Source organism: Betta splendens, chromosome 4, assembly GCF_900634795.4.
Source record: "Betta splendens chromosome 4, fBetSpl5.4, whole genome shotgun sequence".
NCBI lineage: Eukaryota > Metazoa > Chordata > Actinopteri > Anabantiformes > Osphronemidae > Betta > Betta splendens.
In genome coordinates, this window is record NC_040884.2 from 27,917,777 (window position 1) to 27,935,311 (window position 17,535).

At 51.4% G+C, this 17,535-nt stretch overlaps 4 protein-coding genes and 1 long non-coding RNA gene across 21 annotated transcripts in view; 2 read left to right on the forward strand and 3 right to left on the reverse strand.

Moving 5' to 3' along the window:
* The window catches only part of fryl (furry homolog, like), a 48,883-nt gene extending 46,970 nt beyond the window's left edge, over nucleotides 1–1,913 (forward strand). For all 12 annotated transcript variants that reach the window (XM_055508140.1, XM_055508141.1, XM_029146229.3 and 9 more), the window contains one exon: nucleotides 250–1,913. In XM_055508140.1, coding sequence (XP_055364115.1) covers nucleotides 250–490 — 241 coding nt within the window. In that variant the 3' untranslated portion in view covers nucleotides 491–1,913. The remainder of the gene's footprint in view (nucleotides 1–249) is intronic.
* Nucleotides 1,914–2,061: 148 nt separating this feature from the next.
* zar1 (zygote arrest 1) lies at nucleotides 2,062–3,656 on the reverse strand. Its single transcript, XM_029146249.2, has 4 exons — nucleotides 2,960–3,656; nucleotides 2,660–2,752; nucleotides 2,448–2,522; nucleotides 2,062–2,364 (listed from the first exon to the last, which is right to left on the reverse strand). Exons 1-4 carry the CDS (start codon nucleotides 3,635–3,637, stop codon nucleotides 2,221–2,223), a joined length of 990 nt encoding a protein of 329 aa, XP_029002082.1. The 5' UTR covers nucleotides 3,638–3,656; the 3' UTR covers nucleotides 2,062–2,220.
* A 142-nt stretch (nucleotides 3,657–3,798) lies between these two features.
* Nucleotides 3,799–8,139, forward strand: LOC121202145 (uncharacterized). The gene is made up of 3 exons (XR_005897513.2): nucleotides 3,799–3,953; nucleotides 7,072–7,175; nucleotides 8,002–8,139. It is a non-coding gene; the product is annotated as an uncharacterized LOC121202145 (long non-coding RNA).
* On the reverse strand, nucleotides 3,944–6,272 carry slc10a4 (solute carrier family 10 member 4). The gene is made up of 3 exons (XM_029146248.3): nucleotides 5,588–6,272; nucleotides 5,244–5,454; nucleotides 3,944–4,845 (listed from the first exon to the last, which is right to left on the reverse strand). Exons 1-3 carry the CDS (start codon nucleotides 6,001–6,003, stop codon nucleotides 4,318–4,320), a joined length of 1,155 nt encoding a protein of 384 aa, XP_029002081.1. The 5' UTR covers nucleotides 6,004–6,272; the 3' UTR covers nucleotides 3,944–4,317.
* Nucleotides 7,353–17,432, reverse strand: slain2 (SLAIN motif family, member 2). Of its 6 annotated transcripts, none has more exons than XM_055508150.1 (10): nucleotides 16,716–17,432; nucleotides 14,983–15,125; nucleotides 12,742–12,909; nucleotides 12,488–12,661; nucleotides 12,052–12,405; nucleotides 11,827–11,973; nucleotides 10,755–10,838; nucleotides 9,476–9,514; nucleotides 8,929–9,136; nucleotides 7,353–8,850 (listed from the first exon to the last, which is right to left on the reverse strand). In XM_055508150.1, the coding sequence occupies exons 1-10, from the start codon at nucleotides 17,186–17,188 to the stop codon at nucleotides 8,787–8,789; spliced, it is 1,854 nt and encodes a 617-aa protein (XP_055364125.1). In that variant the 5' UTR covers nucleotides 17,189–17,432; the 3' UTR covers nucleotides 7,353–8,786. The 6 variants fall into 6 exon arrangements, with proteins under 6 accessions (XP_055364125.1, XP_055364124.1, XP_029002079.1 ...); XM_055508149.1 differs by having other exon boundaries at nucleotides 10,755–10,841; XM_029146246.3 differs by lacking the exon at nucleotides 10,755–10,838.
* Between the last annotated feature and the right edge of the window lie 103 nt (nucleotides 17,433–17,535).

The following is a 17,535-nucleotide window of genomic DNA, read 5'->3' on the forward strand; positions in this document are numbered from 1 at the left end:
GAATTAATACAGTTTTTTTGTTTTTTTTAATTAAATCTGCTCAGTGAAAGAATATTAAAAAAAACATTGCTGTTACTTAAACTTAGTGAACGTAAACTCTGGTTTGACCATATTTAGCTGCTGTCAGTCACACACACTATAGCTAATATAGCCATGTTATATAAAGTTTGAATGCTGCCACCTGTTTGTCATCAACCTTTGTTCTGCAGTATCTTCATTAACACCTTGGCTTCATGTTTCATTCTTCAGGTCTTTGTGGCCCAACGACATCTTTGGCAATGAGACCGACAATGCAGTCCAGACCCTTCTGCACATCTACTTCCGTCACCAGACGCTGGGGCAGACGGGCTGCCTGGCAGTGGTAGGCCCCAGCAGAGATCTGTCACAGGCCAGCAGCCGCCTCATGGAGCTCAACCTGCAGATTCGAGAGGCTCTAAGTCAGGCGCAGGCCTGCCAACCTCACACCACCATGGTCAGCACTGGACTGTGAGCCTGTGTCCTACAGGCAACTGGAGTGGACTAGTCTGGATACAAATGAACCCCCCTGCTCGCCTCAGCTCAGGAGAGAGGCAGACAGTGAGGGTTCCCGAAGGAGGATGAGACACTTCAACTTAAAGGGCTAAAGGATGTGTGGGAATAACTGTGACTGTGTATTGTTACATGTATGAATGCTTAAAGCTTCTATCTTTTCCCAGACAAAGCCAACTTGCAAAATTCAGTTGCAATAAGTTGTGTGGTGATGTGCCTGGGAAGGAATAAACAAGGCCGCAGTGGGATGTTACCTTTTTTGTTTTCTTTTTGCTCGATCTGACCTGATGGGCCGAGTGTACAGACCAGTGGCTCCGCTGGGCCTCAGCTGGGAGATTGCATAAGCGCATGCAAGGACACAGCATCAGGATCCACGAGCAAACAGAAAAATCTTGTTTAAAACTGTTCGAAACGCATGCTTTAAAGAGAAAAGCACTGCAAGAATATTTTTGAGAAATGTATTTTTATTAGAGCTAACATCCTAGGTTGTAAATGTTAGGATATTTAACATGTAATTGTAACCCTGTGGCACATGGTTGCTTTTGGGGGGTGTAAAAAGAGAAATACATTTATTGATCTGCTCTGGGAGGAGAGTCGCCTTCAAGCAAAACTCACTCTTTAACCAAATAAGTATATGCCTTTAGAGACTCTTGACTGTGTGACATATTGGATATTCTGGTATACACACAATGCATATAATTGCACAAAAGTGCAGACTGGCTACAGCTCATTATGGAAACATAACTTATTTTACTCTGTATATATTTTAGAAAATGTATAGTGTAAAACCAGTATTTTTCCCTTGTACTTTTGTGTAATGCACTGTTCATTCAAACAGGATGTATGTATAAAGCTGATGCGATGAGATAAATCTAACAGAGTTGAGTCAATAATAATCCGCTCCATCTTTTTCATTGGATCACAAACATTTTCCAAAGGCTGCCTTGGTTGTTGGTCGGGGTCTCACACACGGCACAGAGGCTCATTTGGGACAAACCGCCTATCTGCCTTGCAGAGGCAGTGGCTTGGGAGATCTGATGTAGCCTCCATCAGCTGTGGGACCACACCAGTCCACATCATGCATTCCTTCTTTCCACTGGGATGTTTGTTTGCAAAGCCTCATGAAGGGAGAGGCTGATCATTGCACCACTTAACCGCTGCCACGTTTTGATTCTTTCTTTTAGGTAAAATGGCTGATGCTGGAGCTGCTATTTCAGAAAGGCCCCACCAGCTGCTGTTACTGCAGGACATGAACCAATATCTGAATGCTTTCTGGAACCTTGTCATGGCACATTGTAACCATCACTGTACTCATTCCTCACCAATCTCTCCCCTGCTTGTCTGGTACATTTGAATGCTGTTATTTAATAAATATTTACCTGGAAGAGATGCATTGTGTTATTTTAGCAGGAGATTCTTTGCACCATTTCTATAATGGAGTACTTTCAGTCCCCAAGTCAAATTCACTAAAACCAGGATTAACCCCTCTAACCATACTATTCAAGTCTCAGGCCAAGCACCAGTCCAACAATACAGAGTGCAAAGTATTTATTTCATCGTAAAGTGCGCTTACCAAGATTTAACAAAACAGGCATGAAATAAACTTAAATAGTTTGGATCAAAGATGGCATTTCTTCTACAAACAAGGCCCCGTGATGAAGACTGCCCCCACATGACTCGTAGCGCTGCCGCTCAGATGATGTATTTGAAGCTGAACGTGCTGTCGCAGGAGAGCCGCTTGCCTTTGCATCTGCCGCACAGGTCTTGTCTGTGGGGCCGTTTGGGGTCGACGTGGCGCTGGGTTGTTGAACAGCAGCAACGGGCTTTGTTGCAGGTCTGGAGGGGAAAGTGAGGGAGCTTGAGACGAGCAGCGCATACAGACTATTTAAAACAGACAGCGGGAGGAGAAAAGGGCTTACGTGACATGTGATGTCCTCAACTCTATACGGGTTAAAGTCCTTTTGGCATTTCCTACAGTACTGTTTGAAGTAAACCTGGAACACACCGCTGTGATTAGGGCAAGTGTCTCATTTAGTTTGCTTTAATATGAGGCCATAGTTCTGCAACAGGAGGAAAAGGCCATCTACTTTGTAGAGTTCTGATCAAGTCCACAGAAATAAAAGGTACTGACCTTGTTGGTGCCCTGAACGCACCACACATAGGCACTCTCCCACCGTAGATTGCATTCTCTGCAGTGATAATATCCATACTTCTGTTCCAGAAACTGGTGGGGAGACAAGTCAGTGAGTTTGAGGGATTTTCTAGAAATCTTTAATATCAGATTAACTCAACTGTCCTTTCAGTCGTTATGAGGTCATTATTTAGAGGCGCCAAATCAGCGGTTGCAGCTCCATTGGCAAGAAGCGTGGTCAACGATCGTTTTGGCAGCGTTTCAAGCCACCGCGTTACCTGAGCGCGTGACTGCACCCACCTGGAAGCGCACGCGCGCCTTGCCCTCCGAGGCCTCGCTCGACGCCTGCGTGTTTTCGCTCGCGGCGGCCCGTTTGTTGACCCTCGGCTTCCCGCGCTGCTCCGCGCCCTCCGCGGCCCGCTCGTCCTCGTCCGTCACGCCGCCGCTCTTCCCCGGGGACCCGGGCGGGTCGCCGGTCTGCGCGTCGCTGCAGGACACCTCCTTCTCGTTGTTGTTCTCGTCCACGAGGAAGGAGGTGACGCTCCTGTAGGCGATGGGTGAGTACACGGCGAGCGTGCGTGGGTAGCGCACGCCGACCGTGGGGCTCCCGCCGCCGCCGCCGCCCGGCGACGTGACCGCCTCCGGCCTCTTCTTGCGCCGGAAGTCGCGCTTCATGGCCAGGAGCGTCCGCGGGCCTATGGAGCACTGCACCGAGGCGTCCCGCTTCGGATTGACCTGCACCGCCACATCCTTGGTGTTCGCCTTCCGGAGCCTCGGGGTGAGTTTGGGGTTGATCTGAGACAAGATGGACTTTAGCTGCGCGCGCTGCTGGTTGTTGAAGGCGTCCGTGTCCCCGTAGTGGGAGAAGTAACTTTCGTATTTCCACCGGGCGTCCTTCGGCCGCGGGTATCTGCCCGCGTACGGGTTGTACGAGGAATAGAAATAGCTGTCGACTGGTTCGTCACCGTATGTTGCCATTTTTTGTTCAGCCGGGACCGCGCGGCGGAGCCGTTTAAATGGATTAGACGCGCGCGCGCGCCGCCCATTAGGCCTGATTGTGTCCAGGTGTGGCTCAGCTGTCTCCTCTCGTTACAGCTGCGATGGGACGTCCAGCTGCGTCAGCACCATATCAGGACCCGCTTATCAGATGCTGTCCAACTTCTAGGAACGTCTGCCTCCGGTCCTGGACATTAATCTTTTTTTTTTTTTTTAACAAATGACGGGTTCTTTCGATCAGCTGATCTACTCCATCCTCCATCCAGCAAGAAAGCGAGGACAATAGCATCAGAGGCAGGTCGGTCTTTTTAGCTCGGTTCTATACATCTTTTATTATTTTGATACAGTTGTTTATACACATTTACATTTTTGTTCACATTTTGGCACTGCATGGTTGGAAACCTGCACACATATGTTATGATATGTTGTGTTTTTTTTCCCCACTTTCTTACACACAAACACGCACGGATTTAAAGCACTGACACTGTCGCACGCCGACGGTGCGACTCACTGATGAGCGTGGAATCCATTCATTTTTTTCAAAGTGACAGGAGTTTCTGTGAACGTCGTAGCACATGAATCCTGCACACGGCTGAGCTAAATACAGCTTATGACATAAAGCACCTCTTTTACCAGTCAAGTCATAGTGAATATTCAGGACGTTAAACCGGAGTTGGATCGGGGGGACAGGGTTCCAGCATGATGGTGTTTGGGTCACTCACTGTCACGGCGCCATAGGATGAGTCCAAGTCCTCATCGTCGTGAAACCTCTGATACGTTATGCCTGCATCCATGGCGTCTCCCACCGGATCCGGCTTGTGCAGGACCTCTTTCCTGTACATCCTGTAGGCCAGGATGAAAACGCCCGCCTCGGCCGCCTGGAACAGGGCGTACAGGAGGGGGAACATGTACATGCCCCCCATCAGCTGCGGGGGGAAGGCCAGCTTCAGGATGGCCGTGCACAGCTGCACGTTCTGGCAGCCCGTCTCCAGGGAGACGGCCCGGCGGCTGCTGGGCGGCAGGTCAAAGAGCACCGCCAGGCCGTAGCCCGCGGCGTAGCCGCACAGAGGCATGAGCAGCGCCACCATGTAGACGGAGGCCGGGATGGTGGCGAGCAGCTCCGGGCCCAGCATGGCTCCGGTCAGGATGAAGAGCAGGATGAGGGTGGCCAGCAGAGACCACAGGGAGGCCTGCAGGGAAACCAGAGAATGGCTTTCAGCTGCTTTTACACGAGGGACCGCGCTCACATGTTGGACACGTTTTTTTTTTTTTAAATGAGGAACAGTGTGTGGATGAACGCGTGCTTCCAGGGCTGCACTCAGCGCATCTCTGCCGCCCGTCGTTGCTGTCTGTTGCCACTGATATGACCCTCCCTAGTGTCTTTTATCAGACGTGATGGGAGGAGCTCTTCCTGACACTGTTGTCTCTGCTCCGGCTGTCAACCCCCACCCATTGACTTCTGACGGACTCTGGTTATAAAATTACGCAGTGCGCTTTTGCGCACCGGTGGTCCTTATCCAGACTCACTGCGGGATCAGGTGACAAAATGAACCGGGCTCATTCACTAACTAGAAAAGCCACCAATTACCTTTAAAACGATGTCGGCCACACGCGTGTGTCGGTACCGCAGCAGAACCCCTAGACCAATGGGTATGAGGGTGCTGCACAGGGTCAGGATGATGGCCCCGAAGGGCATGAGGTTGACCACAGGGGTGTTGATCCACGCCCGGCTGTAAATCCACAGGCACAGGGGCATCAGCACGAGCGCCAGCAGAGTGGACGATATGGTCATGATGATGCTGTGAAAAGAAAAGCAGAGGCGCGCCGTTACGCTCGCGGACGATGAACGCGCTCCCCGGACGCGTTCCGGTGAAGTTCTACAGCGCCTCTGATCGACTTCTGGTGAAGTGAAGCTGCGCGTAAAAGCCGTACCTGAGGTTCATCTCCCCGTGCACCAACAGAGACATGATGTTCGACAGGTTTCCCCCCGGGCAGCAGCCGCAGAGGAGCACGGCCATCGCCGCCACGTCGTTCAGGGAGAAGGCGAGAGCCAGGAGGAAAGCCACCAGCGGCATGATGACGAACTGACACAGCAGCGCCAGCAGCACCCCGACGGGTCTGCGGACGTGCTGCCCGAGCTGGCCGACGTCCACCGTGCAGCCCAGCCCCAGCATGGTGAAGCACAGGACGAGTCCCACGAACACGTTGATCCCGTGGCTGAGCGGGGAATCCCAGAACGCAGGCAGCAGGTGGGGGGATTCCGTCCGCGCGGCCGCCATAAACCCGCCGGTCCCGAGGGTGCCGTCCTCGGGGAACGCGGCACCACTGGCCGCTCCGAACCCTGCCATGACTCCGTCCTCTGCAGATTTAACAGCTTGCTCCAAGGAGTCCGACGGGAGGAAGTCCAGCCAGGCGCCGTTTCGTGCGTCGCCCACCAGCAGCTTTGAGTTGTGCGTGGCGCAACAGGAGGATGGAGCGCGTTCGCTGGCGGTGGGTGTCGCGCGTAAAACGCCTCCCCTAGTGGCGCACGGTCTCCAATGCGGAGCTGCGGTGGAGCCAGTGGTCGGAGGACGTGAGGGTGCCGTGACACGGGGAGTGAGTCACGGCTGAGCCACGGACGGACGTGTGCGCACCCACTGGAGCCTGAGCCACAGTGGATGGACCATAACGCACGCGCCCCTCTTTGTTTAATGAGAAAAGCTACTACAATAGCAGTGAAATCATTACACATCAGTGGTTTCCATTTGGAAAATGACTCCCAGCCCCACGTGGCTTCTTCTGTTTGATTATAAAACCTATCGTTTACACGCCGAGACCGAAGTTACAGTAAACCTGGATGTTATGAGGTTCAGGAAACACAGAATGAATGAAAACGTGCCGCTGCTTGTACAAGTTAAGGGGGAAAAAAACAAAGCACTGATCTCTTCCTTAAAACACCAGTAAAGTGGCTTATTTGTGTTAATATTGCGGAGCAGGTTTTCACTACGGATTATGGATCGATCAGACGCCACAGCCAAAAACAAAGGAGGTTTAGGAAACCAGTATGGAAAATGTTTTCTGCACCGTCAGCTGTAAATTCAAGGATGCTGGACCGAGTTACACCGAGTTACAGCAGCGACAGATGAATCTATAAATATATTGTTGATGCTTCAGTCAAGTGTATTTAGATACTGGGTATTTTTTCATGATTTAAATGAAATAAACATTATTTATTTATCTTCATTTGTCCGGTGTGGGTCAAAGTACCGCCGGCTGTGCTTGTGACATGACGTGATTTACCGCTGTGGTTCCATCACACAGTGCAGCATCGCGTCTCCCACATCAATAACGCGCTTATGCGCGTCTGCAGAACGCGCAGAGGAACTCTGGCACCGCGAACGGGGGGAAATAAATGCACTGATGTCACTTGTCCTCAGGGCGTTGAGGTTGAAGTGGGACCAGTCAGTGACTCAGACTTTTCGTCTGTCTCCTCCCCTTCAGGGACACGCCGTGTCCGCCATTAACCACTGGGTGACTCCAGGTACGTAATGAAACCGGTCTCTGTAGAGGACTGATAATACGTCACCTTCTAGTTGGTACTTGGCCAAATCTGAGTACAGTAAAAGACACTTCCATTAAACTCAAACAAAGCTATTCCTCCTCATGATGTAACTGAAAAATGATTAGTGTCTTTTAATAAGTCAAAATGATGAAGATGTGCAAAGAAGACAAGCATCCGTTCTGCTTTTATTTGAAATGTGACTTTACACAGGGAAACTGAATGTCATGTTTGTGGATATAAAAAAAAGGTCAATAACAAAAACATTCACACAAAAGGTGTGGCATGTCTTTTTGCAACATTTGTTCTAGCTTCCCAAAGAGTCTGAGCTTTGACAGAGGCACCTCTCTCTTTAATAAATAGTTTCATTTACACAATGAGTAATCAATATGTTATAAATATGAAGGCGCATTTGAAACATTTTTAAAGCAATTATAAACGTTTTGATTCAGTTACAAAACAAAGAGGCAAGCAAATCAGTCAAGCATAGATGCAGAGTTACAAATAACGAAAGGCAAATCCAGGAATTGGCACAATGAACAAACCAAATATGTTTGAACTCGAGTGAAACTTTAAATTATAGGCACTAGTTCAAGACCCACCAACCCAAAAACCAGGACACCTGCCCCAACACCGGCAAAAGCCAATGGAAACATGTTTTTGCAATAATTTTTTTTCATGGCATCAATGATACACACTGATAAACCTGTTATGGGGATTTAACAAAGCACATCACTGTTTTTTTTTTTAATTGACTGGGTGAGATTCGGCAAAACATGTTTCTGAGCTCGGGTTTCTTTCTCAACAGATGCAGAAAGTCCGAAGCACTTGAATGAGAAAGTGGAGGCTGATCAGACCTGAGGCTTTTGCCGAGGTGTCGCTAACCACCCAGGTTCAACAAGCTCTGACTGCACACGAAATTAAAAAAAGACTTTGGAGAGTTAGCTTGCAGTTGAGGTTCAAAATGCACATGTGAAACATCGGAATCCCTAAAACAAAATACTGATATGGATGTTTGGACACACTTCTTAAATAATTTGAATAAATAATTTCCAAAACAAACTTTTGCATACATTCTGGCTGATTTACAAGAGGAACGATTCAGAAACATACCCACACAGATGTGCTTTCACGGTCGCAAGACGTTACAGGACAGTTCATCCGCACAGCGTCATCACAGAGATCGCTCACCAACATCTGCAAACACAGGGCGTGAAGAGAGAAATGTGCGGAAACATTTCGACCTGAGGGAGGCGAAGGAGACGGGGCGCCGGGTTTGGGAGGAAAGCTGCGCGATGTAGCGATGAGACCGTCTGACTGATGGCTGCAGAGAACAAGGCTGGAGCCGGGCTGGTTTCTTTGGCATTTCCTGGGCTGTCTGCGCTGCATGCCGGACCCGTCCAGAGCCAGTCCCCACACACAAACATGATGGGAGGGCTTTTTGACACAATGGACACACAATCCTCTTCTTTTTAAATCGGAACTGTATTTATTTTGGGATACTGTGTGTCTCTCTCTCTCATCTCGTTAAATTTCTCTAGGGTAAAGTGCCATGTTGAAGTGTCTGCCTCGTACTTTGACTGCTGGCCCACCTCAGTAACAACCTTCTCTCCAGTTTTCACCGGTGCCGCTTAAGGTCCGAGGAGCAGGAAGAGACCTGAGGAGCACGAGAGGAGACGAGATCAGGCGTCATCTCATCCCCCGTCCTGTCCCTGTGTGTCTGCCGTGTACGTACCTGCGCACAGGCTGGGCCAGTTTGCTGCGGGGCAGAGGGATGCCCCCTCCGGCAGAGGCCGAGGGCCGGGGCAGGCCGCTGCGTGGGGGAGCCAGGGAGCGGGTGGGCGTGGACGCGGCGGAGCTGGGGTTGGCCGTGGCCTTGACCGGCTGCCTCAACGCCAGCGGGGACGGGGTGGCTGGGGTTCGCAGCTTGCTGGGAGAAGGAACTAAAACAGGCAGAGCAGGGGTACAACAGGGTCATCCACATTTAAAGGTTGGAGTCCGTCAGTAGTTTAACTGATGATGTAATGATCAAGAGCACAATGGGATGAGACTGAAGATTCAAACCTGTTTTACTGAAACTAATAAGAAATGACATCTACCGATATTGTACTGATAGTGATGCGCTGACTGGATGCGATGAGAGAGAGACACACACACACGCGCACACACACACACCCGCGCGCGCACACACACAAAACCCAGCAGCACATAACACCAACACAGCCACAGTGTGGAACCACGATCACAATATTTAGAAGGTGAAGGCCTCAGCGAATACTCACTAAAATCACCTTCTTCTCCAAAGCAACAGGAGAGTGGGACTAGACGAAGACAACAGAGACAGGCCTTAATTCAGGGCTGGGAGGAACGAGCTCCCAGCGAGCCCCCACAGCCTGCTCACTGGCTTCTCTGATTCATAAAGAACATGAAGGCTGCACAAAGCAGTGGACACAAGGCTCTGTGACGACCACTAACACCCCATGTACTGGTTTAGTGCTTACTAAAGCTCCTCTTCCTCAGCATAGTACCGCTAGTATTATAAACTGAACATTATGATGTATGCGTTAGTAGAGCTGCTTTCATTCTTATTATGGTTTTAGACTGAAATGACAAATCTAATACGACAAATAAATACATTACTAAAGCATTTTTAGATGAGGAGGCAGGTCACATTTTTCATGTTTTTTATGTTCTTCCCACAAAAACATTGACTATTCAGTAGCTTGATGATGAGTACTGTCTCCAATTTAGAGATAATGTTGATGCCTTAAGAATGAGGGTGTAAGACTGGATTTCTTTTTCTCTGTGTAATAAAGACAACATGATATGTCTAGATGAAAACAGGAATCCCTGAGTTCTGACCAAATCGAAAAGGTTCAAAGAGAGAAACAGTGAGTGACATTGTAACTATGACATGAGCAGTGAAGAGACCCTGATTGTCCACCACAGTCCAGCAACAGCAGAGAATCACCGGTTTGACATGTGATGGCTTCTGCCCCAGCATGTTTAAACTGTGTGTCTGGGAACAACCTGCTTCTACCTTAAAACGATTGCTTTTTAAGCTTTCAAAGTAAAACAACTACTAAAACCTTTCTCCAACTGTCTGAAACATTGAAGATGCTGCCACCTGCTGGACAAACTCTGATACTGCAGACACAGCCCAAAGCTTGTCTTGCAATCATGTATTAAAGCTCCTGAATGGCTGCAGGATAGTTTCTGTGATAGTTTTTGTGCATTATTCTATTTTATAAAACAGCAGTACTACTGTAAAACCTTGGGAGGGTGTCTGTTGCTTTAAGATCACTGCTACCGCCTACCTAAGTAGGAAAGCAATGCTAATGGAGGTTAAACTGCTCTTAGTGCTACTTCAGGCTCAGATGGTGCATCAAAACAAGTTCCTCAGGGCTGTTTCAGCTCCATACATTCTAGCATTTACACACCGCGTGGATCACTGGGATACTTCACCGTCAGCTAAATGTACACAGCGTGATTTTAAGCTGCTTATGTCTGTGTGTGAGACTGATCTCAGTGACTCCAGCTGGTTTAGGAGCAAGCGGTTACCTCTCAGGGTAGTTGGGCTTTGGAGCTGCTGTTTGGGTTTTGGGGTGGAGCGGGAAGGGGTCAAATGTCTCGGGAGTGGAACCGCTGCTGGAAAACATGGATATTTCAGCAGGGGGAATCAGAGATTCACATAATGCCCCGAAGAAATGAAAGGAGCCACCGAGGAGCTGAGGCCATTCAAAGCGTGAAGTATGGGGCCACTAGAGGGCGCTACAGCCAAACAGTAAAGAGGAGCAGCGGGGATAGGTCTGGCTGCTTATGTACCAGCCCCAGCACAAACATAAGAGACCAGAGAAACCAGTGCAAAAGGCAGAGGTCATTGTCACATGCCCAGTACAGCCAAAACTGAGCCTGCATTCAGAAGTATGTGAATAAAAAGCTAAAGAGTCAGTGTGAAAAAAATATCGCTTCAAAGGAAAGGTGCAAAAGCCCAGGTCACCAAAATACCTGGGTGTTTGTCAGAGAGCTGTGTGAGACTTGATAGAAGCAGTCACTACATGTTTAAAGAGCTCAGACCGGACCTTTGACACTTGTAAAAGAGAAGGATTAGTGGACAACACCATTACCTTTATCTCCCGTTACAGGATTAAATCAAATGGATTGTTAAAAGCCGCAGAGCTGGCTGAGATCTGCGACAACACACAGAACCCTGGACACTAAACGTAAAACAGGGACATGCATGTCTGAAACCAGGAGTCCTGTTGGATTCTCAGCGTTGCTGGAACCAGGCTCTAGTTCTTTAGGAGACGTCTCTTCAAAGTGGAAGTTATGCCAAGATGATAAGAGGAGGGACGTGTGTGAATAAAAGACATTCTAAGTGAAAACGATCAAAGACAGAGAGGATCCCAGAGCAACAAAGCCATGGCACTACAAAGCAAAGCAGGTCTTACAGTGTGGGAGCAGCCAGAGGGATTAACAGATGGCACATTAAACAGACTGGAGAGAATAACAAACATTAATATAATGTGAGCGGACACAGTGATATCGATACTGGATCAGACACAGCGAGTCTGAGGCCCAGGAGCTAACGTTTAGCTTGTGTTTGTGTACGCGTGTGGGTCAGGGCACTCACTCGCAGACTGGTTCTGGTGCCGGGGGGAGCCGCCGTTGGGCACTTGCAGGTTGGACTCGCAGCTGCGGCTGTTCTTGACGGGCTCCGGGGCCTGAACGGCTGCCGCCGACGAGCGCGTGAGGTTGGGAAGACTGCGGCGCAGCTTCTCTGCAGCGGCGGGAGACAAGGAGGTGAAACGGCGGCCTCCAGAACCACAGGCACAGGCAAACCTTCAGCGCCGCTCACCTTCGCTCTTCACCACGTTGGTCTGCACGTCGTGCCCGTGGCCCTGCAGCGAGTGGCGGGGCTGCTGCAGGCGGCTGATGATGGGCTGCGGCGAGCCGCGGCTGTGGCCGTAGTCCATGGAGCGGGCGGGGGAGCGCGAGCGGGGGGAGTTCCTGGGGGACACGCGGGGGGAGTGGCGCGGCGAGGGGCTGAAGCGGCTGGAGGGCAGGTGGAAGGCCGGGTGCACCGCCTCCTCCTCGTCCTCCAGGCTGTGCGCGTCCAGCTCCTGGTCGCTGAAGGTGCTGCGCCGCAGCGAGTGGCAGGACGAGCCCGAGCTCCGCCTGGACGCGGTCGCCGCGTACTCCTGCCTCAAACCTTACAACGGACCAAACAGACATTTGGGGGTCAGAGAGAATCAAAGCAGGCGCCTGGAGAAGTGAAGGAAGGGGGCACGCACTCTCTTCCTGCATGCGCGCTAGAATCTGGACGTCAGTGACATCGTTGAGCTTGTAGGTGGTGGACGAGCCCACCGAGTCCTCGTCCATCTCGGACGTGCTCAGCTCGCTGTCCACCGACGACTGCGGGCTCACCGCCGGCGGGTTCCTCTCCGCGGCCGGGTTCCGCTGGTGTGCTGGAGAGAAGGAGTCACGTTCAGCAGCGACGAGACAGCGGCCCGGCGCTGAGGTGCGCGTGAGCGCGAGGGGGCGGTACCTGCGCTGCCCGGCATCAGCTGCTGTCGGACGATGGGCACCCTGCAGGGGGTCGACGACGGCGAGTTGAAGCCGCTGCTGTAGGGGCTGTTGGCTGCGTTTGTGCTGTAGGGGCTTCCGTAGCCCTGCTGGTTGTAGGGGCTCCCGTACAGGCTCCTGCGCTTGTTGGCTGTAAACACAGAACCCAAATACATGACACATTCAGGAAACCTGAACGCATGATGCGGCCGCCTCTGACGGAGTCTGTGGACTTCCACGGCGCCAGCAGTGTCCGCTCAGAACCAGCGCCGTTATGAAAGTGCTGCAGTGTGCTGGCAGCCCGGTCCAGTCTCTTAAACCGTATGCTGAGTGAGGGCCTGATACAGAGCTGCTACGAGAAACACTTAACAATACGCAGCATTCAATCCATCCACAGTCGACGGAGCACAAAGCACTTCTCTGTGAGCCAAAGCGAGGCAGCACTCGGAGGCCCAGTCTACAGGATCCATTATCATGAGACCCAGACGCTGGTCCCTAGGATAGAACGGCGGCCCGGATGGGGTCTCTGAATGGTGGTTTGTTTGTTTTTCTAGCTGCGTTTAACACAGCCGGGTGGTGACAGGGAAGGAGGCTTCCTCTCCTGCGTTAACCGTTAGCAACATCAGCAGAGGAAACTCAACTAGCTACTACTAGTTCTCCTCATCAGAACCCAGCCAGTGGGTTTGACGGCGTGTGCTATTGCAGCACTCCCACTAGAACGACACACAAACCAATCTAAAAAGGGTGAGGGAGCGCAGGGACCAACCGAAATAGAGCGTCCTCAGAATCCTCTTGTGTGAGGATGAGAAGTCAGAAACTGAGAAAAGTGCTGTTCCATTCCATCGTGATGTCATGATCATCTACAGCTACTGCACGAGGGGAAAACGAAAATAAAAGGAGTCTCACAAAAGCCAACAGAACAAAACGAGAACGGATGGAACCGGGCAGAGTTGTGCCAGACGGAGGCGAGGCTGCTGCAGCGTGGGGCTGATGAGCAGCAGGGCAGGTCAGACGTGGGACTGGGGCCGGAGCCTCGTGGCTCCAGGCAACGCAGGAGAGGAACTGGTGGACTGATACCAGCTCAGCGCTGTGTGACTAACGCTCAGCATCTCCTCCCTGACGCTTATATAACAGACACGTCATGCGATCATCTGACTTTCACAGAGTCGAGGCTCGGCGACGGATGGGGCGGTCGCGTGTGTAGATTCGTTGCTTTGGACCGTTCGTTACCTTTCACTCACGATGCGTTTTGGGCGTCTTTGCTTTTCCCTCGTTCCAAACTCAACCAGCGCCATGGCAACGGGGTTTGCATGTTCCTGTGTGAGCGTGAAGCCTGGAGCCACGAGGGTGTGTCTGTCCTGACACTCGCAGACAGACGGCGTTAAATAAGCGCTACTCAGGACCTGCTGAAAGACTTTAAGAAATGATGCGACGCTAATGTGTCATTTATTTGACTTGAGCGTTTTCACGACATTATTACGACTTTAGTTGCGTCTGACTTCAAGCCTCAAACAAGCCTCCGCGTTCTGTGTGCTGCTGCTGCTGCTGTGACCACAGATCACAGAGCTCCCCCAGTGAACCCTATTGCTGAACAAGATCCGACGGTCACATGGGCATTCCACGGTCAGAATGGAAGTGACCCCTCTCAGTTTAGCGGCGAGGATCCGAGGCCCGTCATCCTCACCGGCAGAACGGCTATAATTAGTGGCAGCCGAAGGACCACAAAGCAGCCAGCACGAGCACGAAGGTGCCGAATAGATGAAGTCCGAATGAAGGATAGTGGGTGAAACCATACGCCACAAAACTCTAAATACTTTGCAGAGCCCCTAGTGACATATGTTGGATAATAACTCACTATGTAAATGACCCGACGTCACCTCACGTGTGTCCGCCAGCTGCCCATACATTACAGCCGCTAAGGTTCAGAGCCCATGATTTCCCCACAAGGCGGCTGTGGCTGTGCAGTAACATTAGTCAGGGGTAAATGTGTTTTCTTCTTTAACAATCAATAGAGGAAACAGGAAGAGGCTCTTAGTAATAAGAACTGTCATCGCAACATTTACAGTGCCTTTGATTCGGCCGCCAGGAGAACTATAGATCTAGAATGACTCATGCAGCAACCACTTAGTCGACCTATTAAAAAATAAAACCAAACAAACCGTTTTTCACAACTGAAGGAAAATCACATAGAATCTTTTTCACTGATAAAGCTGCTGCTGTTTACCTGACATGGTGAGGTCCAGTCTGTGGATCAGAGAGCGCTTGGCTGACTCCATCTCAGGGCTGGGGTGGTCCAGGGCCTGGCGGCACCACACGATGGGGCTGAGGGTTTTTTGCAGTGGACTGTCCAGCTTTGCCTCATATAACCTGGAAAACAACAACAATCCACGATCAATGGAGAACTCAACAGTGGATGACTGTCAGGTTACTAAATCATGCGAAACAGTCAGAGGATTAGTTAGCAGTGCTAAATGTTACTGCCCCCCCCAGGTGACCATTTCTCTGTTTTAGCTGTACAACTGTTCTTGGTTTTAACTTTGGAGAGGAGATGAGAGGAGAGGAGAGGGTTTTGCACTCAGACGAGAAATCTGAGTCAGCAGCTGTCAGCTCTGTTTCACCCGAAGAGGAACCCTTTCATGATTTAAGCGGAAACATCACAGGCAAATGGGAGCTAGTGTAGAAAACGCAAGCCTGAAATCTGGGGGATTGCACATTTTCATTGTTCCACAAAACAATGAGTGCCATTCACATTTGGAGCGCCGTAAAGCACGAAGCTTGATGCTTCATGTGCACATGTCCACATGTGTCCACAATCCAGTCTGGTGCTAATTCAAGGATTACAGGAGTCTATGACCTGAGCCGGCTAACGGGCTAATCCCAGATATCGATCTGATCCCGGAGCAGCGTTCAGCGAGGCACGGCTGAGCTATGACTCTGATGTCCGAGGCTCAGTCGCTGCCAGCGCTGCGAGCGACTGAGGCGGGACTTGGGCCAAAGGGAGCATAAACTAATGAGCATTTCAAGAAAAGGGCATCTGGGTCCGTCTATGTGTGCGAAACACATCAACCTCCTGTGGAGGAGCTCCAGTATAGGAGACGTCACTCACTACAAACAAGACAGTCTTGTTTGAGGCCCATCATTACGTTCAGGTCTAGTCAGTAGGTAGTTTTACTGCTTTGTTAGGCAGCTATCTATCAAGTGTACGCGTCCGACAGCCAGTGTGATGAAGACCTCTTCAGGGGATTTCCCTGCCTGGGATGAGAGGTGAGATTTGCACAGCAGGACAAATCCGAGCCTATGCTGGTGGAGTTTCAGGGATTACTCCTCTAAAGTGTATCAGCCTTAAGCCTCCTAACTCTTAAGCACGATGCAGCGGGAGAGGCTGAAGACGAGCAGGGACGGTTGGTTTATTCTGACGGGAGGCGGCCGTCATCCCGTCCTAGTCCACGACACGCGTCAGAATCCTGCTCGTGGAAAGGCTTTCATTCCTACAGGATGAGCGGACGGTCCCGTTTATTGCTGGGTGCTGCGGAGAACTTGTGGCTGCTGCCAACTGTTCTGCTGAAGGGAATCCAGAGGAGGAGCAGCGCCGTGGAGACGTGTCCCCCATGACTGCTGGGCGGCAACACAACTTTTACGCACGCTGTGACAAACCAGGGCTCTGTGACCTCACAGCCAAAACCAGAGCGCTTCCACAGACGATCAGCGGCTGGACCTCGGACTCCCTCTCACGCTGTGAGGAAGGTATGACATAATGGTAAGAGGTCTGACTTCCCAAACAGCATTCTTTGGACGGTGATCCACAATGAGACTGTTTATGTCAGGCGTCGGTCGCGGCAGCTATTAATGTCTGGAGCAGCTGCGCCCCGGGCGATAATAGCTGTCACCCGGCAGCGGAGGCACAAAACACGGCGGCACTGGCGAAACACCTCCCCGAGACCCGGGGCCGTCACTCACCAGCTGTCCTCGTCCTCGTTCAGGCAGTCCATGTCCTCGAGGTCTAGGATTTCAACTTCGTCCAGGATGGACGTCTCCCCCTCGTCCGAGCAGCTGCCCGCGGGGTCCGAATAGAGGGAGTTCTTGGCCGACACCGAGGTGGCCGCCGATGCCCCCTCGCACTCGTACGCCCTCCTGAAGCTGATGCCGTCGTACGACAGTCTGGGGCTCAGGCAGCGGCTGTTCTCCAGCAGTCCGCCGTAGCCGCCCGCACCGACGAACCCCACCCCAGGGAAGCCGGCCAGCCCGGCCGCCAGCGAGGCGGAGTCGTAGCCGGCGCTGAGCGGTCTGTGGTTCCCCGACATCGCCCCGGACGAGGACAACATCGTGGACCTGCTGCGGAGTTGCTCGTTCTGCTGCTCGAGTTTCTTCACCAAGTCCTGGAGCTTCCGCACCTCCAGGTCCGCGTTGATATTTGAGTTGATATCCTCCATGGTGGATCCCCAGCCCCACGAAGAAACGCCGCGGTCCGCGCTGCTCTCGGTCGCTTCTCCGGCGGTAGTCTCTCGGTTCTCGCGTACTGCGCCGCTACCTACGTGTTCAGAGCCACTTCGCTGTTCGTCTGCCGTAAACTGCTCAGCGCCGTCATCTTCTCCGGTTGTTCGTGCTCACGGGCAGGGTCGAGGCCATTTTCATAACACTCGTCACCAACTGTGAAAGACCAACAGGCGGCGGAGGGCACGTCACTGCGTTCAGCGTCGGGAGCGAGCACGTAACCAACACCTATTTGCGCGCGCACAGACTTCTACTCAAAAGTGGTTGTTGCTAAAAAAAACATTTA